Raw genomic sequence first — 21,481 nt, forward strand, 5'->3', positions numbered from 1 at the left:
TTACAGGTGTGATTCACCATGCCCCGCCCGTGGCAGGATTTCTGCTGTGAGCACTTAGGGGGCCATGCCTAAGAGCCCCGGGAACCAAAGTGGGAGGCCCAGCGGAGGAAGGGGCTTCCAGAGCCAGCTCTCCCCATTTCTCCATGGCCTGGTTCCTGCCCCAGGCTCTGCAGAACAGTGCTCGGCCCCATGAGGAGCCCTATCAGGTAGTGATGCTGGAGGAGACCAGACCTGATACCTCCGGGAACCTGAGCTCCCAATCTCCCTCCGCCCCGTCCTGAGAAGGCCCCTAGCATCCCACCTCCTTCCCCGTCTGTTCCCAGCATCTCGGGCCGGTCCCCTTGCTTTTCTTGTCTTCCAGAGCCCTCACCACATCCCAGTTAGGAAGGGAACCATTTCACAGATGAGAACACTAAGGCTCACAGCAGAGAAGTGAGTTGCCCAGTATCCCGCAAGCACTGGAACCCAGGACCATGTGGTCCCAGAGCCGGACACTCCTATGGCAGGTGGAGCCGCCTGGGGGTTCCCTGCCCAGATGCTGCTCCCCCGACCTCACCTCGTATGTCACGTTCTGCTGCATGCGGTGTTGGCCCCAGGACAGGTCGAGCTGTTCAACGAACACAGCTGGGGTCTGCGTGAAGTTCCCGCAGGCCTGGAGGGTGTTCAGGCCCCAGGTTTCCTGGAGCTGATAGGGAAGAGAATACGGTACATGACCTGGGGGGCCAGCTGAGAAGCCTGGAGCGAGGGGGAGCCCCACAGTCGGTGCAGCGGTCAGGCCCCACATACCTGCCCCGGGGAGGCGGCCAGGCAGCCGTCCCAGGCGGTGCTGTGTGCTGAGGACCCGCCAGCCCAGGTGAGCTGCAGGGCCGCAGGTTGTCCTCTGTTCCAGGTGAGCTGCACCTGCATTGGGATGGGAGGGCAGTGGTGGGGAAAGGGGGACACGTTGGAGAGAGGAGAGGCTAACGGCGCCCGCACACCCCATCTCTGTTGGGAAAGGAGATGCTAGGGAGGATGGAGAAGCTGGTGCCCCTCCCCCAGATATCCCTAGAGGAACTAGGATGGAGGGTGGAGAGACTGCCCTGCCCACCCCCATCTCTGGAAGAGCCCAGAGCCATTCCCGGGCTGGAGATTGAAAGCATTTAAATGAAAAAAAAAAAATGCCTCATCCCCAACACCCAGACTCAGCATTTCCAAAGACAGAAAGCAATCGTGCTCCTCACTGGGGCCTCCAGGGCCAGCATGATCTGTCCCTGTCCATCTGACCTCATCTCCCTGTCACCCATCCCTCCCAGTCACTCTGTTCCCATCTTATTTCCCTTCCAGCCCTCCCTGAAGCACCCGGCTCGTTCCCACCACAGGGCCTTTGCACGGGCTTTTCCTGCTGCCTACAGTGCTGCTCCTCCAGCTTCTCGCAAGCCCAGCTCCTTCCCATCCCGGGGCCGCCTCCCCCATGAGGCCCTCACTGACCACCCACCTTACAGTAGCTGCCCCACCCACCTGCCCAGTCACTCTCAATCTCAAATCTTTTTTTTTTCTTCTGCGACCGAGTCTCACTCTGTCACCCAGGCTGGAGTGCAGTGGCATGATCTTGGCTCACTGCGACCTTCACCTCCCGGGCTCAAACGATCCTCCCGCCTCAGCCTCCCAAGCAGCTGGGATTGCAGGCACACACCACCACACCCAGCTAATTTTTATATTTTTAGTAGAGACAGGATTTTGCCATGTTGGCCAGGCCAATCTTGAATTCTTGGCCTCAAGTAATCCACCGGCCTCGGCCTCCCTCAGTGCTGGGATTACAGGCGTGAGCCATTGCGCCCGGCCCCTCTTTACTACTTTACGGTGCTTATCACACCTTCTGATTTTTTAATTCATTCTTTGGCTTGAATTCTGGAGAGCGTCTTTTGCCTGCACACAGCTGGCCTATTGTCCTTCCTTTCACAGATGGAAAAACCTGAGTCTCAGAGAGGTGATAGGAGACACACAACGCCCCCCAGCCAGACTGGGAGCCCAGCTGCCTCAGTCACTCCCTGAAGCTACCACTAAACAAGCAACTATAAATGATCAATCAGAGACGCCTGTACCTGTTTCCCACATTAAAATGTGAGCTATCCTCAAACACTGCGTGGTATACAGTAGATGCTTAATGAGGTATTGATAAAGGAATGATTGAATGAAGGATCCCAGAGATCCCCAGGCTTCAGGAAGCTATGATTCTGGAGAAGTCCTTGTCACTGATGAACACACTCTCCTTCTCCTACCGGAGGTGCCCAGCCCCACAGGCTCAGCCAAGTGGCTCCCACCTCCAGCCCCGGCCAAGGGCGCCTGGGACATCCTCACTCACCTGCCGGCTCTGCCTGCCACCCCTGCTCTCAGCAAGGCCACTGGCCTCGGCTTGCCGCCAAGAGAGGTTGAATGGGTGAGCCAGGGCCAGGCGGGCGGCCAGCTCACTCTTCCCCAGCCACAGGGACGAAGAGACCAGCACCTAGGGAGGGAGACAGACTCAGCCAGTGGCCTTGCCCAGACAGGCCGCACTTGTTTCCCACCCTCACAGACCACCTTTCTCCATCGAGGTCAAGGCTGCAAAAGGGCAGGTGGCTTTGAGCAAAAAGCCCCATCCCTGTGCAAAGTCCTCAGAGAGCTCAGCCCATTTCACAGAGGAGGAAATCAAGGCTTAGAGAGGAGCAGATGGAGCAAACACAGGACAGAGATGGGACTGGAGATCGCGCTCCTCCTCCACTGTCTTCCCTTAGCTCTGTGGCCCCAGGCAGGTCGCTGCACCTCTAAGATCTTCAATTTCGTCATCTGAACACGGGGCTATTAATAGCGCCGAGCAGATGGGAGGCTGATGTGTGGGTTCACGCACAGAACCTATCACGGGATAAGCATTCGGGGCCTGTTAGCCACCGTCATTGCCGTGGCTGTCAAGGTGTTGTGGGGACCCAGGTCTCCTGCTGCCCTCCCACAAGTCCCTTGGGGATGTGGTACAGCCTCATCGGCCCCAGATAAGGCTCCTCAGGCAGGGGAGGGCCCCAAAGACCCCACTCAGCCTGCAGGGTGGAGTTCAGCTCTGCCCCAGGGTCACCTTCCGGCCCTGACACCTACCTGGTCCCTGCCATCCCAGCCGACAACCAGGCCATCCCGGTGGCTGCCTCCCAAATGCTCTGAGGACAGGCGGAGGCTGCAGTGTCGCGGCAGGGGGAGGAGCAGCGGGTGGGTGAGCTCCACTGAGTGGGTGAGGACACACAGAAAGGGTAGGGCATGTGAGCTGAGGTCAGCAGCTCCAGGCCCAACGGGGTTCAGGGGACTCAGCTGACGCCACTGCCAGCTCACGCAAGTGGCCACTCGGGGGCCACACAGCCAGATAACTTTCACAAAACTCAGAAGCTACACACTCACTTTGTCACCATTACCACTCGACACCCTGCACTGTCCCTGTGGGAGCCCCGTTACAATGAGACTCTGAGGCTCCTCCAAGAGGTGGCGTCTGCCTCCCCAGCCCTTGAAGCTGGGCTGGCCTCGTGATGTGCTAATAAAATTCAGCGAAGTTGACTGAGCACCAGTTCGAAGCCCAGGCCTTAGGAGGCCTCACCCCGCTTCCTCCCTTGAAGCCCTGTCCAGCCACATGAGAACAAACCCTGCTAGCCTGTGGGCTGGTGCCACCTGGGGTTGGGGAGAGCCTGGTTTCAGCTCAGGATGTCCTAGCGCAGCTGACAACTAGCCAGCCCCTGGGCAGGCCGGAAAGCCCAGCCAAGGCCAGCAGAGCCACCCGCTCACCCTACAGCTGATCTGGAACATGAGGAAGACCAGAAAAGCTGCCCAGGTGACCCACAGCCTCGTGAGCAAGGTGCCACGCTTGCTCTATGCCACTGAGTTTCGGAATACTTTGTTACCATCCTGAATCAGGAGCTGATGGGGGCAGCCACAGCCTCGACATCCTTCTCGGGGGGCCTCGCATGCACAGGTGCCCCGCGCCCCCTTGGAAGCCCCACACCCCATGCCACCGTCTGCTGTCCTGTGCTCTCCTTCCATCTTGGGTGTGACAGGTGGCACCCCATAGCTGAGTCCTCGCAACAGACGGCCTCCGCACCCCGAGTTTTCTTCCTTTGTCCCCCAGGTGAGTCAAGCTGCCCTGACCTCCGGCATCACTTGACCCCATCTCCTGAGGCTCCTGAGCAGCCCTGCTTTCCCAGACCCCACAGCAGGAGGCTGCCCGAGGCCCCTTTGCACGTTGGTGACCTGTGAGCTCTGCACAAAGGGCACCCACCTGTTCGGAGGGTCTGCAGGAGCTGTGCCCAGAGACACTGGCACTGGCTGGTTCTCAGGGCATCACCCAGTCATTGGTTCTGGGGAGGCTGACCACACGCAGGGCTAGAACCCTTTGTTCCTGCCACCTGCTGACCCCACCTGCAACACTGTCACCACTGTGTGGGGCTGCAGGCTGTGTAGCTCACCAAGGGTGGCACGAATAAACACACACACAGAGGCATGCACACACGTGCATGTATACACACACATACACACACGCACACATACACACATGAGCACACAGAATAAACACACACGTGCATGTATACACACACATGCACACGTGAGCACACACATACACGCATGCACACTGCCTTGGCTTGCTGGGGACCTGCTCACTTCTTCTGTCTTCCAGGGCACACATGTGGCAAACGTGATGCTGGGAGGATTCCATCAGGCCACCTGGCAAGCCGTGCCTCCAGTCTGGGGTCTGCACTCTGTCTCCACACCTGGCAGGTCGTGGGTCGGGCTCTGCTCTGTGCTCAGGGGGTTCCTCACACAGAAACTGAGTCTTGTGGCTGCACAGGCCACGAATTACAGCCCCTTCCAGGGATGCCTGTTTCTGGAGGACCCCAGGGCTCATGGCTGCTGTCGTTGGCACTACATCAGCACTCACCTCCCCTGGCACCAGAACTGCCCAGGGATGCCACCCCTTCCATGCCCTGGCCCCTTCTCCTTGCCCGGCTGCACTCAGGATAAGCCCCAGCTCCACTCTGTGAGCTGAGACCCTGCACGACCTGGGTCTCCCAGCCCTCCTGCCTCACCTCATCCCTTCTCCCCATTCCAGCCATGCTAGCCTCACTACTGCTGCTCCACACACAAGGCTCATTTCCACGCGGGGCCTTCCGCCTGAAGTGCCTCTGCTCAGATCTGCCCCTCAGTCAGCTCCTTTTCATCCTTCAGATCTCAGTTCAGAAGTCACCTCCTCCAAGACGCCTTCCCAGACCACCCCACCTAAAGGAGGCCCACACCCCACAAAGACCCTGCTTGCTCTCACAGCCTTTCCCACTCGTGGAAATGGTCATGCTTGATGTTATTTTGCTTATGTGCGTCTTGTTGCTCAATGCCTGTCTCCCCGAGGGGTGACACCTGGGCCATCTTGCTTCCTGATGGACCCCTGGTGCCTAGAATCACACCTGGGATATGCAGGTGCTCAGTCATGGCTTTTTTGAGACTGAGTCTCGCTCTGTCACCCAGGCTGGAGTGCAGTGGCTCAATCCTGGCTCTCTGCAACCTCTGCCTCCCAGGTTCAAGTGATTCTTCTGTCTCAGCCTCCCAAGTAGCTGGGATTACAGGCACCCACCACCATGCCCGGCTAATTTTTGTATTTTTAGTAGAGACGGGGTATCACCATGTTGGCCAGGCTGGTCTCAAACTCCTGACCTCAAGTGATCCACCCACCTCGGCCTCCCAAAGTGCTTGGATTACAGGCATGAGCCACCGCGCCTGGCCAGGGATGATTTCTTGAGTGACTGGGCCATCCCTGCCTGCAGCCCCTCACACACTCACCCTGCAGGCTGAGGTTCCTGGCGGGCTTGGGGAAAGGCCCAGAGAGGCTCCCGGTGAGGGCCACCTCCTGGCCATCCCACAGCACCACTTGGCGCAGGACACGGGTCCCATGAGCTCGCTCGTATGTGGTCTGCAGGACCAGCTCCCCGGGAAGAGCGCTGAGCTGGAAGAGAATGATGGCGTCACGGGGGAACCCGACCCACGCTTCTGCCTGGGATGGGAAAGAAGAGAAGCTTGCAGAGGAGGTAAAAGGGAATATTTGCGGATCATTTACAGTTTCCTGCGTGGTTACATATGCAGGGGATCAAAAACCCAAATGCTTCCTAAGGATGAGCAGCTAATTTAAAGGAGAGGAGTGGGTGAGGGGAGTATGGCCAACAGGAGACAGCACAGAACAGCCACATCTCAATCCCATGGCCAAGCTGTGTGGCTCTGGGCGTTTTTCAACCTCTCTGAGCCTCAGTTTCCTAGAAAATAGAGGCCAGAAAGTGTCAGCCTTTACAAGATGATACAAGTGGTGCACTCAGCCCAGGGCTACACGGTGGAGAGGAGCTTGTAGGAGCCACGCAGTTGGTATTGCGGTTTCTCAATCATGTAGCGAGCAGGTATCATCTCCCAAGCCAGTGCTGAGTGCCTGGCTACAGACCTAGCCAAGACCTGGTCCTGGCCCTTAAGGGGCTCCCAGGGAGATAGTCACAGGACAAAAAAATGATGGGATAAGGTGACAAGGATGGTCACAAGAGACATTCAAGGGAGAAAGGAATGCAGAGAAGCAAGCTTGGGGAGGAGGTGGGGAGGAGCACTCTAGGCAGATGGAAGAGCCTGTGCAAAGGTTTGGAGAGGGACGCCATCCCTGCTGGTGGGTACCACAGTCCGAGGGTGACTTGAGGGCACTGCAGGGGGACTGCTGGGGTGGGGTAGGAAGTTTGCTCTTAAACATCTCTAAAACCTAGCACTACTGCCCCCAGCTTCGTCCACACAGTATTATTGCCCTGCCCCTGTCCATTATGGGGCTTCCTCACTGCTCACTTCTGCCACCTGTAGGTCCCTCCCCACACAGCAGCCAGAGGGATCTGAAATCATCATTTATTTGATCACAGCCTCAAAGGCTTCTAGTAGCAGACAGAACACAATACAAACGCCTCCCTGTGGCCTGACACACCCTGTGTGATCAGACCACCTCCTACCATACCCCACCCACCCAGCTCCAGCCCAGTGGCTCCTTGGCCATTCCTAAAACACGCAAACCCATCCCTGCCCCAGGCCCTTTGCATGTCTTGTTCCCTTTGCCTGGAATACTCTTTTTAAAAAATGTATTTTAGATTCAGGGGGTCAGTATGCATGTTTGTTACCTAGGTATATTGTGTAATGGTGGGGACTGGGCTTCTTGCGTCCCTGTCACCCAAATATTGAACATCATACCCAGCAGGTAATTTTTCAACCCTCGGCTCCCTCTCACCCTCCTCCCTTTTGGATCCCTTAGTGTTTACTGTTTCCATCTTTATGTCCATGTGTATTCAATGTTTAGCTCCTGCTTACAAGTGAGAACATGCCATGTTGGGTTTTCCGTTTCTGAGCTAGTTCACTTAGGATAATTGCATCCCTACTGCTGCAAAGGACAGAATTTCATTCTTTTTTATGACTGTGTAGTATTCCACGGTGTATATATACCACAGTCTCTTTACCTGCCTCGAATGCCCCTCCCCCAGAGATTTCTTTTTTCTTTTCTTCTTTTTGAGATGGAGTTTCACTCTTGTTGCCCAGGCCGGAGTGCCACAGTGCAATCTCGGCTCACTGCAACCTCCACATCCTGGGTTCAAGCAATTCTCCTGCCTCAGCCTCCAAAATAGCTGGGATTATAGGCATGTGCCACCACGCCTGGCTAATTCTGTATTTTTAGTAGAGATGGAGTTTCCCCATGTTGGCCATGCTGGTCTCGAACTCCTGACCTCAGGTCATCCACCCGCCTCGGCCTCCCAAAGTGCTGGGATTACAGGCGCGAGCCACCATGCCTGGCCTTCCCCCGGATTTTCAAACGGCTGGTGCTTATCATCCACCACTAGCTCATGTATTGTCTCTTCAGTGGGGCCTTTCCTGGCCACCTAATCTAAATAAGCTCCCTGGTCACTCTCAGTCACTTCAGTACGTTTTCTCCATATCATAGCACTATATGGCATATTTCATTTGTGTGATTTTGGGGAGTCAATCTCCCCCGCTAGAGTGGACACTTGATGAGAGGAAGGATTGATCAGTTCTGTTTTAGGTCACACCCCAGCTTCTGAAATAGTGCCTGGCACCTAGTAGATGCTCCATAAACCATGCAATAAATCCAGCTCAATAAATCCAGCACATTTTGTCCATTTCACAGCCTTGTCTGTCCTTCCTCCCAGGAACCAGGACACTAGGACAATTTTTCTTTTCTCAAAGGGCTGTCCCAGAGGCCCCCCACCCCAGCATGCTCTGGCCCTGGGCTGACCTCCACACACCTGCAGAAAGGTCTGTTCCAGTTTGATGAAGTTGGTGAGACCGGCCTTAGCAGCTACCTGCTGGGTGCTGATGTGAAAATGACGCTCCTCCACGCCCAAGGTGAACATGCTCTGAACCTCACCCTTGGGGTAGTGTAGCTGAGTCAGAGAAAAAAAAAAAAAACAACACATGATAAAGCTCATCATCAGGGCTCTGATGGAACATTCCAGGAGATGCTGGCTCTAGGCCGAGGGCTCTGCCTCCCAAAGTCCCAGGCCCAAGAGACCCACACCTCCCTGGGCTGGATGAACTTTGATGATGCGAGCGTTTGGAGCCTCAGGTTAGGCCATCAAGTGTGGCCATGGCAACTACCTCCTCATGCCCTCCCTGCTATAACATTAACTTGAAAATATCTACCAGCCTGGCACCAGCAGCCAAGAATTCTAGTTGTAGTACTGTTGCAGACAGCAGGGGGCAGTCTAGCAGAAATAACTATGCTGGGGGGCGTCTCAGCATCAAACACAACAGAATTCCAAGTGTGGACCTACCACTGAGAGGTGAGTGATCTCCAGCTAGTTCCTTAACCATCCAAGCCTTCTAATCCAAAAACAGGGATAAGGACACCTATTTTATTATGAGTTGTTGTGAAAATTGTATGAAATAATGTGCTAACTTCCAGGTTGGCTGAAAAGCAGAATCACTGGAGGGGGAACTTACCAAAAATATAGATTCTGGGCTCCCACTTAAAACCTACAAAAATGGAGTCTCTGGGAAGATGTTCAAGAGCCGTTTTTTTTTGTTTGTTTGTTTGTTTGTTTGTTTGTTTTTTGAGAAGGAGTCTTGCTCTGTTGCCCAGGCTGAAGTGCAGTGGCACGATCTCGGCTCACTGCAACTTCTGCCTCCCGGGTTCAAATGATTTTTCTGCCTCAGCCTCCTGAGTAGCTAAGATTACAGGCATGTGCCACCATGCCCAGCTAATTTTTGTATTTTTAGTAGAGATGGCCACCATGTTGGCCAGGCCAGTCTCAAGCTCCTGACCTCAGGTGACCTGCCCACCTCGGCCTCCCAAAGTGCTGGATTACGGGTGTGAGCCACCATACCCAGCCAAGAGCTGGTATTTTTAAGGAGCTCACTAGATGCGTCATTACGTTAGTGATACCCCTTGTCAAAAATGTTCAACCTGAATCTTATCTTCAACAAACAATCAGACAAATCCACATTAGGAGGATGTTTTGCAAAATAACTTCCTGGACACTTCAAAATTGTCAGGGCAGGAATTTTTTTTTCTTTTTTTTAAAGACAGGGACAGGATCTGTCTGCTCTGTCATCCAGGCTAGAGTGTGCAGTGGTGTGAACACAGCTCACTGCAGCCTCAACCTCCTGGGCTCAAGCAATTCTTCCATACCTCAGCCTCCCTGGTAGCTGAGATACAGGTACACACCACCATGCCTGGCTAATTTTTAAATTTTTTGTAGAGATGGGGTCTCCCTAGGTTGCAGGCTGTCTTGAACTCCTGAATTCTAACAATTCTCCTTCCTCGGCCTCCCAAAGTGTTGGGATTATAAGTGTGAACCACTGCATCCAGTTGGGACTTTTCTTTAAGGTGGTTAATGATAATAAAATGTTTAGGGGGAATTATATCTGCAACTTACTTTGAAATATATCCAAAAATAAGATGGATGGATAGAGAGCTATGTGATTATGTGAAATAAAATAAATGTGGGTATTCATTGTAAAACTACTTCAATTTTTTAGTGTCTAAAAAATTGTATAATAAAATGTTGGGGGGCCAGATGCAGTGACTCATGCCTGTAATCCCAGCACTTTGGGAGGCTGAGGTGGGTGGATCATTTGAGGTCAGGAGTTCGAGACCAGCCTGGCCAATGTGGCGAAACCCCATCTCCACTAAAAATACAAAAATTAGCCAGGCATGGTACTGCATGCCTGTAATCCCAGCTACTCAGGAGGCTGAGGCAGGAGAATTGCATAAACCCAGGAGGCGGAGGTTGCAGTGAGTCAAGATCGCACCACTGCACTCCAGCCTGGGTGACAGAGTGAAATTTCATCTCAAAAAAAGCAAAAATAAATAAATAAATAAATAAAACATTGGGTAAGGAAAGGTAGGGTGTAGAAGGAGAATATTCTAGATCAGGAATTGGCTTTTGGGTCAAATTTGGCCCACAACCTGATTTTATAAAAAGTTTTATTGTAACAGCCATGGCTATTCACTTACATATCGTCTGTAGCTGCTTTTGTGTTACAGTGACAATTCTGATGAGTTGTAACAGGGACCATAAGGCCTGCAACCCCCACAACATTTTACTTTACAATAAAAGTTTGTAGACCTCTGTTCTAGATTAAGAAAATTAAAAAGACACGGCAACTACGCATGCTGTGTGATCTTGGCCTGCATCCCGGATTTAAAACAAAACAAAACAAGTTTTTTGAAAGAACATTAGTGGGAAAGCTGGGAAATTGTATATGGGCTGTACATTAAATGAAGGTATTACTTCAACATTCAGTTTCCTGAATGTTGTAATTACTGTGTTAAATCACACAGTATTTCCTGTGTTACAGGAAATAGTTGAAGTATTTCAGAGTAAAAAGGTGATGTCTTCAGAAACATCTCTATATTAATTCTTAACGATACAGAAACAATGTGTGTCTGATGATACAAATTTATGTAACATAGATAAGAAAGATGGAAAGATATTAACAAATGGTCAATGTTCACTGTCCTACAGTAGCTTTTATATAGTTTGAAATGACTCAAAATAAAACTTGGGAAAAAACTAAGAAGCTCCCGGAATGGAGCCAGGTGTGGTGGTACCACCTGTAGTCCCAGCTACCCCGGAGGCTGAGGCAGGAGGATCACTTGCACCCAGGAGTTTGAGGCTGCAGTGAGCTATGATCACATCACCACACTCCAGCCTGGGTGACAGAGCAAGACCCTGTCTCAAAAAGAAATTTTAAAAATTAAAAATAAAAAATAAGGCTGGGCACGGTGGCTCACGCCTGTAATCCCAACACTTTGGGAGGCCGAGGTGGGTGGATCATTTGAGGTCAGGAGTTTGCGACCAGCCTGGATATCACGGTGAAACCCCGTCTCTACCAAAAATACAAAAATTAGCCAGGCGTGGTGGTGCACGCCTGTAATTCCAGCTACTCAGGAGGCTGGGGCGGGAGAATCGCTTGAACCGGGGAGGCGGAGGTTGCAGTGAGCTGAAATTGTGCCACTGCACTCCAGCCTGGGCGACAGAGAGAGACTCTGTCTCAAAAAATAAATAAATAAAATAAACAGATAAATAAAGGAGTTCCCTGAATGACTGTGCAGTTGTAGCGAAGTTTGAGGAACTCCAAAATCATGTGTAAATGCGGTAGGGGACCCAGCACATAGCGCATACTCTGTAGACAAAGGTGGCCTGGGCCAGGGCTGGGAGAATGCCTACCAAAACATGGTGGCTGGTAGGAAAATGAAGTGACCAGTTGCACATGTGACCATTCATGCATGCACTCACCTATTCATACCCTATTTTTTTACTGAACAACTACTGTGTGCTGGGCCCTGTGCCAGGCACTAGGCATGTCCTCCAGGAGCTCTGGATTTGGGCACAGACAATAACAGCTCAGAGGGACAGAGGAACCTGGCCTAAGACTACTGGGCCCTCTGTCCACTCCTACGACCCCCGAGTCCTGCATTGCAGGGCAGAGATGGGGGTGACGCTGGCTCAGCTCCAAAGGGCTGTGTCATCTGCTCCAACTTCTATAAGTGTGCCAGGCTGGTGAGGCAACGTCAGACGCCAGGCACTGGGTGAGGAGGCCTCCCCCATCTCCTGAAGGGCTTGTGGGCCTGAATGGGGGCCACGGGGGCTGGCCCAGGAATGTAAACGTGGGTATGTGTGGGAAAGCGGGAGCCAGGGGTTTCCGAGGGTTGCCCACCGGAGCCTGCTGCAGGCTGGGGAACAGATGTGCATGCATTAACACTCCCCAGAGGGGCCTGGCCCCCTCCTGCCTCGGGCTGGGCATCTGGAACCAGTTAGGAGCCAGGCAGCTGGGGCACAGTTACCTTAGCTGAGGCCGAGGCTGAGCTGGGGCAGAGACCCAGGAGGGAGGGGAGGCGATGCCGGCCTGAGAACAGCAGCTCTTTGCTACAAGGAAGGAAAGAGAAGGCCTGAAGCTGGCGAGACAGCACCTTGTCCAGTGCCCCCAGGGCCAGGTCGAGACCAAGGTGACTTCCCCGAGAGAGAGTCAGAGAGCCAGGATCACATCAGTGGCCCACCGCAGGCCTATTCACACACCCTGAGGCCCAAGGGCCATACGGTGCCCTGGTTAGGGCTGTACTCTGGAGCCAAGTTACCTGGATTTGAGTTCAGGCTTGGCCTCTGCCTAGCTCTGGCACCAGGGGCAAGCTTCTTGGTTGCCCCTCTCTGAGCCTCAGTCTCCCCTCTCTGAGCCTCAGTTTCCCCATTGGTATCAAGGGTTAAACATGCCTCTGGGCTTCAAGCCTTCCATGAGTCCATCAATGAGTTTTCTTGGGTTGGTCCCATGGGAGCCGCAGCAGGGCCTGGACAGCAGAATTTTAACCCCCTGACTCCCTCCCAGGGATCCTCCTCACATAGCACCCCTCCCCTCACTCCTCCAGGCCAGGGTGGTTAGAGTCTCCACGTTTTTCTCTCTTTTTTTTTTTTTTCCTTCTTCACTAGAGACAGGGTCTTTCTCCGTCACCCAGGCTGGAGTGCAGTGGTGCCATCTCTGCTCACTGCAGCCTCGATCTCCCAGACCCAAGTGATCCTCCTGCCTCAGCCTCCTAAGCAGTTGGGACTACAAGCGTGCGTCACCATACCAGGCTCATTTTTAAGATTTTTTGTAGCAATAGGGATCTCACTATGTTGCCTAGGTTGGCCTCAAGCTTCTGGGCTTAAGCAATCCGCCCACCTCGACCTCCCAAAGCACTGGGATTACAGGTGGGAGCCGCTGTGCCAGGCCTATCTCCCCTGTTGCTAACTCCAGGGTGCCACACCCTCCTGTCAGGTTCCTCTCCACCTCCATGTCTCAGCCTTGACATCGTGGCTCATGGACTTCACAGTCGTGGGTGTGTCCTGGGCACTGTAAGATGCTTAGCAGCATCCGTGGCCTCTATACACTGATCTCAGTGTCCCCCTCCCCAGTGTAGCAACCAGAAATTCCCCAGACTTTGCTGAAAGTCCCTGGGGGGAAACTCGCCCCTAGGTGACAACCACTGGTCTACCCCTTCAACAAGTGGCTTACTCACCCCCTCCCTCACTGCTGAGACCTGAGCGCTAGAGCCTGGCTGGTGGCCACTGACTTAGTACACATGTAAGAGCACCAAGCACCTCATCAGGCCCCCAGCCCTAAGGGCAGTAATAGTTATTAATAAGTGTTTGGGGCCTGGGATGCACTTAGTTTCTGAGACTGAGAACTCATCAGTGCCCTGCCTGGAGAGGCTGAGGGATTTTTATAGCTGTGTGACCTTGGAAAAGTCGCGTGGCCTCTCTGAGCCTCCCCGCCCGTATTTATGCAGCAGTGCTGAGCAGAGGATTGAGAGGTGCTGTGTCCAGCGATGGTGCACAGTAGGTGCCCAGTCAACGGTTCCTCCCCCTGACTCCTCTCCTCCTGGGGAACCCCCTCACCTGACTGCCTGGTTCTGGCCACGGACGTCAAAGACCAAGGTGGCCTGAGAATCACAGGTCAGCTGCAGTGAGGAGCTCATCTCTTCTGCCTCCCAGAGTCCTTGGAACACGAGCTGAGGAGGGAGCAGGCTGTGAGATGTGTGGGTGTAGACAGCCTGAGGAGCCTCACAGGCCAGCTGGGGACCCCAGCCAAACTCTACAGCCCAGCACATCCCTGTCCCCAAGCCCAGCATGGCCTGGCTCATCCAACACTCTCCCAGGTGCTGAGGATGCAGGGCCGGGGTCAGCCCCTATTGCAGCTCAGGTTGGCGGTACCCACCGAGGGACCCCAAAGGACAGCTGCAGCCCAGACGTCAGCAAAGATTGTGCTCCCGGGAGGGCTCCCTGTCACCTGACCTCGAGGCCAGAAAAGGGTTTAGATGAAGTCAAGGGCACGGGGTATCCAGTCGACTCAGTTGTGGGGTACAGGGCTGAGATCCTTTGCAGGAGCGGTGACATCCTGGCCCCCTGACCCCCGGGGAGCTGCTCCCTCCTCCCACAGCAGAGTGGACTAGGGCAGGGGTTGCTGGGTAACCTGAAACAGGAGGGTGCGAAAGAAGCACTGGCGCCTGGCTCTGGAATATGCTCTGTGGCTCTTGGAGAAAGAGGGCCCAGCCAAGCAGGACGAGTTCATGCCAAGTGACAGTGATCAGGGCATGACCCCATGTGGGTTCCTCTTCACCGAGGCAGGAGGACGCCGTGAGGAAGGGCCTGGGTGCCAAGTCTGAGTCCCTATTTTGCTGCTAACTTGCTAGGTGACCTTGGGCGAGTCACCCACACTCTCACGTGTGACCCAGAGATGATGATGATGGACGATGATAATAATCATTGTCACGCCATCAGCATCTTCATCTTCGCCTTCATCACAGCAGGTGCTTAAGCATCTACTCAGGCATTAATGGAATGAACTCACTCGATCCTCACAACCTGCGTATTATAGGTAATATCATCCCCGTTTTGCAGATGAGGAGATGAGGCCACAGACAGGTGAAGGAATTTGCCCAAGGCCACACAGCTGGCAAGCAGCAGAGCTGGGATCTGAACACCGGAGAGGGCCTTGGTAAGGACGGTGCCATCCTGCCTCTCTCTGGGGTGTGAGGAGGATGAGACTAACGAACTCCCATAAACCCTCTGAAGGGGGCTGTGCATGGTACAGGTGCTTGACAAGCAGGAGCTTTAATTCTGACCCAAGACCGCAGGGCAGAAGGATGCAGGGCAGGAGCCAGACAAGGCTCCAGGGCACCCCTCCACACCAGCCGTGTGATTGGAAATGCAAAGACTGCTCAGCAGACCTGGTTATAGCGATTATGAATGAAGTCTTTGTAAACTGTCAAGTACTGGGGAGACCCAAGGCCTGGTCCTCCCCACCCACCCTGCACACAGCGGGTCCTCTGCACACCAGGAATTGGACAGAAGGGACAGAATTTGGAGGGAGGTCCTGCCCCATCCACTCCTTACCTGGCTGGTGAAGGGCAGGCCCAGCCTCTGGAGAGCAGGCACCGCGTGGCTGGCATTGGCCACCAGCTGCAGTGGGCCACGCCGTGGCCGAGCCACCAGGGCTGCCAGGTCCACGCTGACTCCACTGTCCCCACCATGGAGGGCCAGCCTGGCCTGGGTCTGGGTCTCTAGAGACAGAGAATGGCATGGGCTACTGAAGACAGGTCCACCTCCCTTCCCAGCCCAGGAACACACCAGACTACAGGAGAGGACATGCCCTGTAGCCCTCAAATACAGCACCAGCAGGAAAGGGCAAGGCTGCCACAGCGTGGGTGCTGGATGGGGTCAACCCCTTTGAGCCTCCTTGACATCATCTGTCATAATTTGTCCCTAAGGATCTAGGCCTGGGTGGCTCCTTCTGTCATTGAAGTTGAAGTTGCTGAAATGACACCTCCTCCAAGAAGCCTCCCTTGACTGCCCATCTGAAGTCCCTCCCAGTCCTTTGCTGCCAGACATCCTCCATCCCATCTCCCTGGAGTGTGGTTTCCAGCACAACCTGAAATGATCTCGCTCACTTACTTACTAGGTTCCTGCTCCTGAAACTCTCACCCCACCAGAAGGTCAGTGCCTGGGGGCGGGATTTCCCTTAGGACAGCTCCTGACACACAGCGGGGGTGCAGTGAGTGCTTTCTGAATGACTGCGGGATGAAAGGCTTCTCTGCAGGGATTCCTGAGGATTATGGAGGGGTAGCCTGCCGAGGAATCAGCATGAGGTCTGCTCTCCACAAATGGCCACTGCGGCCACTGACATCTACCTGCAGCCACCTGGCCCTGGCTGGAGGGTCCCGTCCTTCCCATCACCCCCTGCAGAACAGGAGATTTTGGCTCACAGTTAGGAGTTTCTTCTTTGACTTAAACTCCCTTTGCTATACAGAGAAACTCATCGGGTCCGGGAGCCCTAGAGCAAACAGATGGCGCCGACTCTATGTCAGATGCCAGGTTCCCGTGGGGTGCAGCTCATGGCTCAGGCCCAGGTGACACTCAGCCAGGCTCCAGCACCTCCCATCTGGCCAGCAGGGTGGACGAGCTCTGCAGCTCTGAGCCTCGACTTCCTTATCTATGAGGTGGGCACAGCCCGCCCGCCTCAAGGGACAGCGTCCAGAGTGAATGGGGTAACACACGGGAGAGGACCACTTGTGGGACATGCAGGAGGCCTCAGGAAATGCTTCCTTCCTTCCTCGTTCAACATTCAACCACATGTACCTACTATGTGCAGGGCACGAGGAGACAGGGGACACAATCCCCACACCTGGGAGCACCCGGCTGTCAGACACACCAAGAATGTTAACGACAGGCAGAGAGCGTCCCCGGGAGGTGGGGACAGCAGACTGTGGACAGCAGTGGGAGAAGGGAGAGGTCACTCTTGGCTGGGGGCAGCCATATCAGGCATCCTGGGTCCAGAACTAGAGCGGCGTGGAGGTGGTCATCCAGAATGGCCTCCCCTCACTCGGCTGTCATGTCCCTAACAAACCCTGAGGTCAACTCAGACTGGGGACAATTTCCCCATGTGATCCTGTCCTCTGTTCACCCCTCAGGAGGCTGAGGGCCAAAAATAAAGTGTTTTTTTTTTTTTGTGACGGAGTCTCACTCTGTCACCCACGCTGGAATGCAGTGGCGCGATCTCCACTCACTGCAAGCTCCGCCTTCCAGGTTCACGTCATTCTCCTGCCTCAGCCTCCTGAGTAGCTGGGACTACAGGCGTGTGCCACCACGCCCGGCTAATTTTTTGTATTTTTAGTAGAGACGGAGTTTCACCATGTTAGCCAGGATGGTCTCGATCTCCTGACCTCCTGATCCGCCTGCCTTGGCCTCCCAAAGTGTTGTTTATTTTTTTGAGACAGAGTTTCACTCTGTCACCCAGGCTGGAGTGCAGTGGTGTGATCTCGGCTCACTGCAACCTCCGCCTCCCGGGTTCAAGTGATTCTTGTGCCTCAGGCTCCTGAAAAGCTGGGACTACAGGCATGCACCACCACGCTCAGCTAATTTTTTTTGTAGAGACAGGCTTTCACCATGTTGGCCAGGCTAGTCTCGAACTCCTGACCTCAAATGATCCACCCGCCTAGGCCTCCCAAAGTGCTAGGATTACAGGCATGAGCCATTGCACCCGGCCCCCAAAATAAAAAAATTTGAGGCCAACAGAAGGACTCCCCTAGGGGACTGGGGAGTTCCCGGGGTCCTGAATGGTCAAGAGCCAAGTCTCCATAATCTATATGGGGGTCACAGGATGGCTCTGGGTTCAATCCTCACTCCGTCATTACCAGCTGTGTGGCCTGGACCAGGTGACTCAAACTCTCTGAGCCTCCATTCCTCATCTGCAGAATGGGAATGGTGTTCCTAACCCTACCTCATAGGCTCGTTTACGCACCCATTCAATACCTACTATGTACCCTACGGCGAAGCAGACAAAAATCCTCCCTGCCCTCACGGAGCACACATTCTGGTGATTCTAGCATAGAAAGAATGAGAAACAAAGGTATTTGTATGCTACACAGTGTGTTCAAATGACAGAGCTGGGGAGAGAGATGGGAGGAGATGGGGAGGTGGAAAAGAGAGGCCTCCCTGAGATGCCAATGGAAAAATACCTAAGGGAGGTGAGGGAGCCAGGCAGGCGTGTGGGAGAGACACATTCCAGGCAGCAGGATCAGCCCGTGCCAAGGTCCTGGGGCCGCAGCAAGCCTGGCGTGTTGAAGAATAGCAAGGAGTGGAACGAGTAGGGCTGGGGGCTGGGAGACGAGGTCAGATGGGGGAAGGGTGTGGATTCTGATGGCTCATAGGCCCCTCTAAGAGCTTTGACTTTCCCCCTGTGTGATCGGGATGGCTGTACTGTATTGAGCTCTCGTGTGTACACAGCTTGCCTGGCATGTATGCAGTAAGTGCTCAGCCAGTGCTGGCTCCTCTTGTTGCTTTTATCTTCCCACCATAATGGGTTGAACCGTGTCCCCCAAAAGAGATATTGAAGTCCCAACCCCCTCACCCTCTGTCCTGTGAATATGACTTTATTTAAAAATAAGGTCTTTACAGATGTAATTAAGTAAAAATAAGGTCATATTCAAGTCAGACAGGCCCTCAATCCACTGTTGATTGTTTTTGTTTTTATTTTGAGACAGGGTTTCATTCTGTCACCCAGGCTGGAGGGCAGTGTTGCAATCATAGCTCATTGCAGCCTCAACCTTCTGTCTCAAGCGATCCCCTGCCTCAGCCTCCCGAGTAGCTAGGACCATACACGTGCGCCACCACACCTAGCTAAGATTTCTATGTTTTAAGCCATCCAGTGTGTGGGACTTTGTTGTGGAAGTCCTAGAAAACTAATCCACCTGCCTCGGGAGTTAGGTCATTGACAGGCAAGGCTGTCCTGGTTGTCCTGGAGCCCAGAGCCACACTGGGCTTGATGGGTATGCCACCTGGGTCCAGGCCTGGGGCTGCTGGGCTGGCCCAGGCATGGAGGAAGCCAGCTCACCAGTCCCGGGGCTGTGCGCTGAGTGCCTTACCGTGTATCTGCAGCTCAGCGCTGAGGGAGGCCTCGCCTGGGAACCCCGCCCACAACAAAGCCTCACTGTTGTGCCAGCTCCGGCCGGAGAGCTCCAGGTGCCCATCATGGTAACAGCAGCTCACAGAGTAGTTGAGGAATGTGGGCCCCATCAGGATGCGTCCAGAATGCTCGAAGCCGGAGCTGCCATTGTGAATGTCCACAGAGACCTGGAATGACACCAAGGAGATACCGGACCGCCCTGTGCAGAGAGAGCCAGACCGGGTCAAGCTGGCACTGGCTCCCACAAACCCTGGGGTTATCAGTGCCACCCACGTCGCTGCGGTGGGAGGAACTCAAACCCTCTTGAAGGAGCAGGTTTGATGACCAACGTGGTTACTGCAGCTAATTACACGTGCACCCAGGAGACCGCAGAGAAAACACAGAGAAAGCAATCAGGAAGCGGGACAGGCAGGGGATAGTGAGCCCGGGGAGGACGGCTGGAGAAAGACTTTGGGAAGACCAAGATGTCCTGGCTGGTGCGAAACAGGTTGCAAACCACAGCATACATCTGTTGTTGTCAATAAAGTTATTGGAACACAGCCCTGCCTGTTTGTCAGAGGCATTTGAACCAGAGCAACTCCATCTTGAATAGGGGCTGGGTAAAATGAGGCTGAGACCTACTGGGCTGCATTCCCAGGAGGTTAGGCATCCTAAGACACAAGACGACATAGGAGGTCAGCACAGGATACAGGTCATAAAGACCTTGCTGATAAAACAGGTTGCAGTAAAGAAGCCAGCTAAATCCCACCAAACCAAGACGGTGACAAGAGTGACCTCTGGTCGTCCTCACTGCTACACTCCCACCAGCACCATGACAGTTTACAGATGTCATGGCAACGTCTGGAAGTCGCCCTATATTGTCTAAAAAGGGGAGGCGTGAATAAGTCACCCCTTGTTTACCATATCATCAAGAAATAGCCATAAAAATGGGCAACCAGCAGCCCTGAATTCTTTCTTGCACAAGATCCAAGAACCCAATGGGAAAAGTTTCTCAAACTCTGCTGTGAGATGTAATTCCCTCCCACACCACCCCACAACTGTCTCAGTAAAACCTCCAGTGAGGCTGCTGTGAGATGTAATTCCCTCCCACGCCACCCCACAACTGTCTCAGTAAAACCTCCAGTGAGGCTGCTGTGAGATGTAATTCCCTCCCACGCCACCCCACAACTGTCTCAGTAAAACCTCCAGTGAGGCCAGGCACAGTGGCTCATGCCTGTAATCCCGGCACTTTGGGAGGCAAAGGCGGACAGATCACTTGAGGTCAGGAGTTTGAGACCATCCTGGCCAACGTGGCAAAACCCCATCTCTACTAAACATACAAAAATTAGCCAGGCATGGTAGTGGGTGTCTATAATCCCAGTTACTCAGGAGGCTGAGGCGGGGGAATCTCTTGAACCCAGGGGGCGGAGGTTGCAGTGAGCTGAGATCAGGCTACTGTACTCCAGCCTGGGCGAAAGGGTGAAACTCCGTCTCAAAAAACAAAACAAAACAAAACAAAAAAAACTTTCAGTGAAATCTCCACCACCTCTACCACCATTATTGAAGGAGCTACCCAGGCATAAAGGAGCAGGAATGAGAGAGGGGGAGAGGACACCCTGGTCCCCTACAACCCAAAGAATGAGCAGCGGCCCAGCCGTGACTGCATCACCCGGGCTGAGAAATGCAACGTCTCAGGCCCCACCCCAGACCTACTGAATCAAACCTGCATTTTAACGCCCTCCCCGGTTATGCCTGTGTACTGGGTGTGCGGGAAGCCCCACTCTAGGCAGAAGACGGCCGCCTCTGCCGTGGGACCCCACAGGAGGTCCAGGTCTGCTAGGCTCTGATCATATGTCACCCACCCTCTGGGATGACAGCACAGGACCCAAGGCTGGACTTGTCCCTGAGTTTCAGGGGGCTCTGTACTGCTGGCCAGCTCTGCCAAACTGTCCCCATCCACACTGGGCCACACCCAGGCCTGCCTGCTAGGCCTCTCCTGGTGTCACTGCTGACCTTGATGGCGCCAAGGTCAGACGGGCCCCAGGCACTCAGGCTCAGGGCAGATCCAGACACTCAGTGTGACAGCAGAGAGGCTAGGGCTGAGCTCTCTGTCACTATCCACGGAGCGCTTCCCTGACCCCAGCCGCAGTGGGCAGAGCTGGGGAAACTGAGGCCTGAGCCCTTGTCACCACACAGCTGGCTCCCTGGACTTTCCCCCCAGGAGTAGGCATTCCCAGGGTCCAGTCAACCCTAGACCAGGGGTTGCAAACTGGTGGCCCTTGAGCTGATAAGTTTTATGTGGTCATTCACGCTGGTATTTTTTGTGTTGTTTTTTTTTTTTGAGACTGAGTCTTGCTCTGCCACCCAGGCCGGAGTGCAATGGCACAATCTTGGCTCACTGCAACCTTCGCCTCCTGGGTTCAAACGATTCTCCTGCCTCCGCCTCCCAAGTAGCTGGGATTACAGGCATGAGCCACCGTGCCCAGCTAATTTTTTCTATTTTTAG

The 21,481-nt window shown here is 54.1% G+C and overlaps 1 protein-coding gene across 1 annotated transcript in view; it reads right to left on the reverse strand.

The window, feature by feature from the left end:
• LOC129050720 (uncharacterized) overlaps positions 1-21,481 on the reverse strand; it is a 154,466-nt gene that overhangs the window by 26,918 nt on the left and 106,067 nt on the right. The window contains 10 exon segments of the mRNA XM_054533625.1: positions 557-685; positions 787-900; positions 2,342-2,482; positions 3,103-3,224; positions 5,815-5,977; positions 8,301-8,438; positions 12,347-12,428; positions 13,932-14,044; positions 15,429-15,595; positions 18,956-19,163. Of these exon segments, the coding sequence (XP_054389600.1) occupies positions 557-685; positions 787-900; positions 2,342-2,482; positions 3,103-3,224; positions 5,815-5,977; positions 8,301-8,438; positions 12,347-12,428; positions 13,932-14,044; positions 15,429-15,595; positions 18,956-19,163 (1,377 nt within the window).

Source organism: Pongo abelii, chromosome 18 (genome assembly GCF_028885655.2).
Source record: "Pongo abelii isolate AG06213 chromosome 18, NHGRI_mPonAbe1-v2.0_pri, whole genome shotgun sequence".
Classification (NCBI taxonomy): domain Eukaryota; kingdom Metazoa; phylum Chordata; class Mammalia; order Primates; family Hominidae; genus Pongo; species Pongo abelii.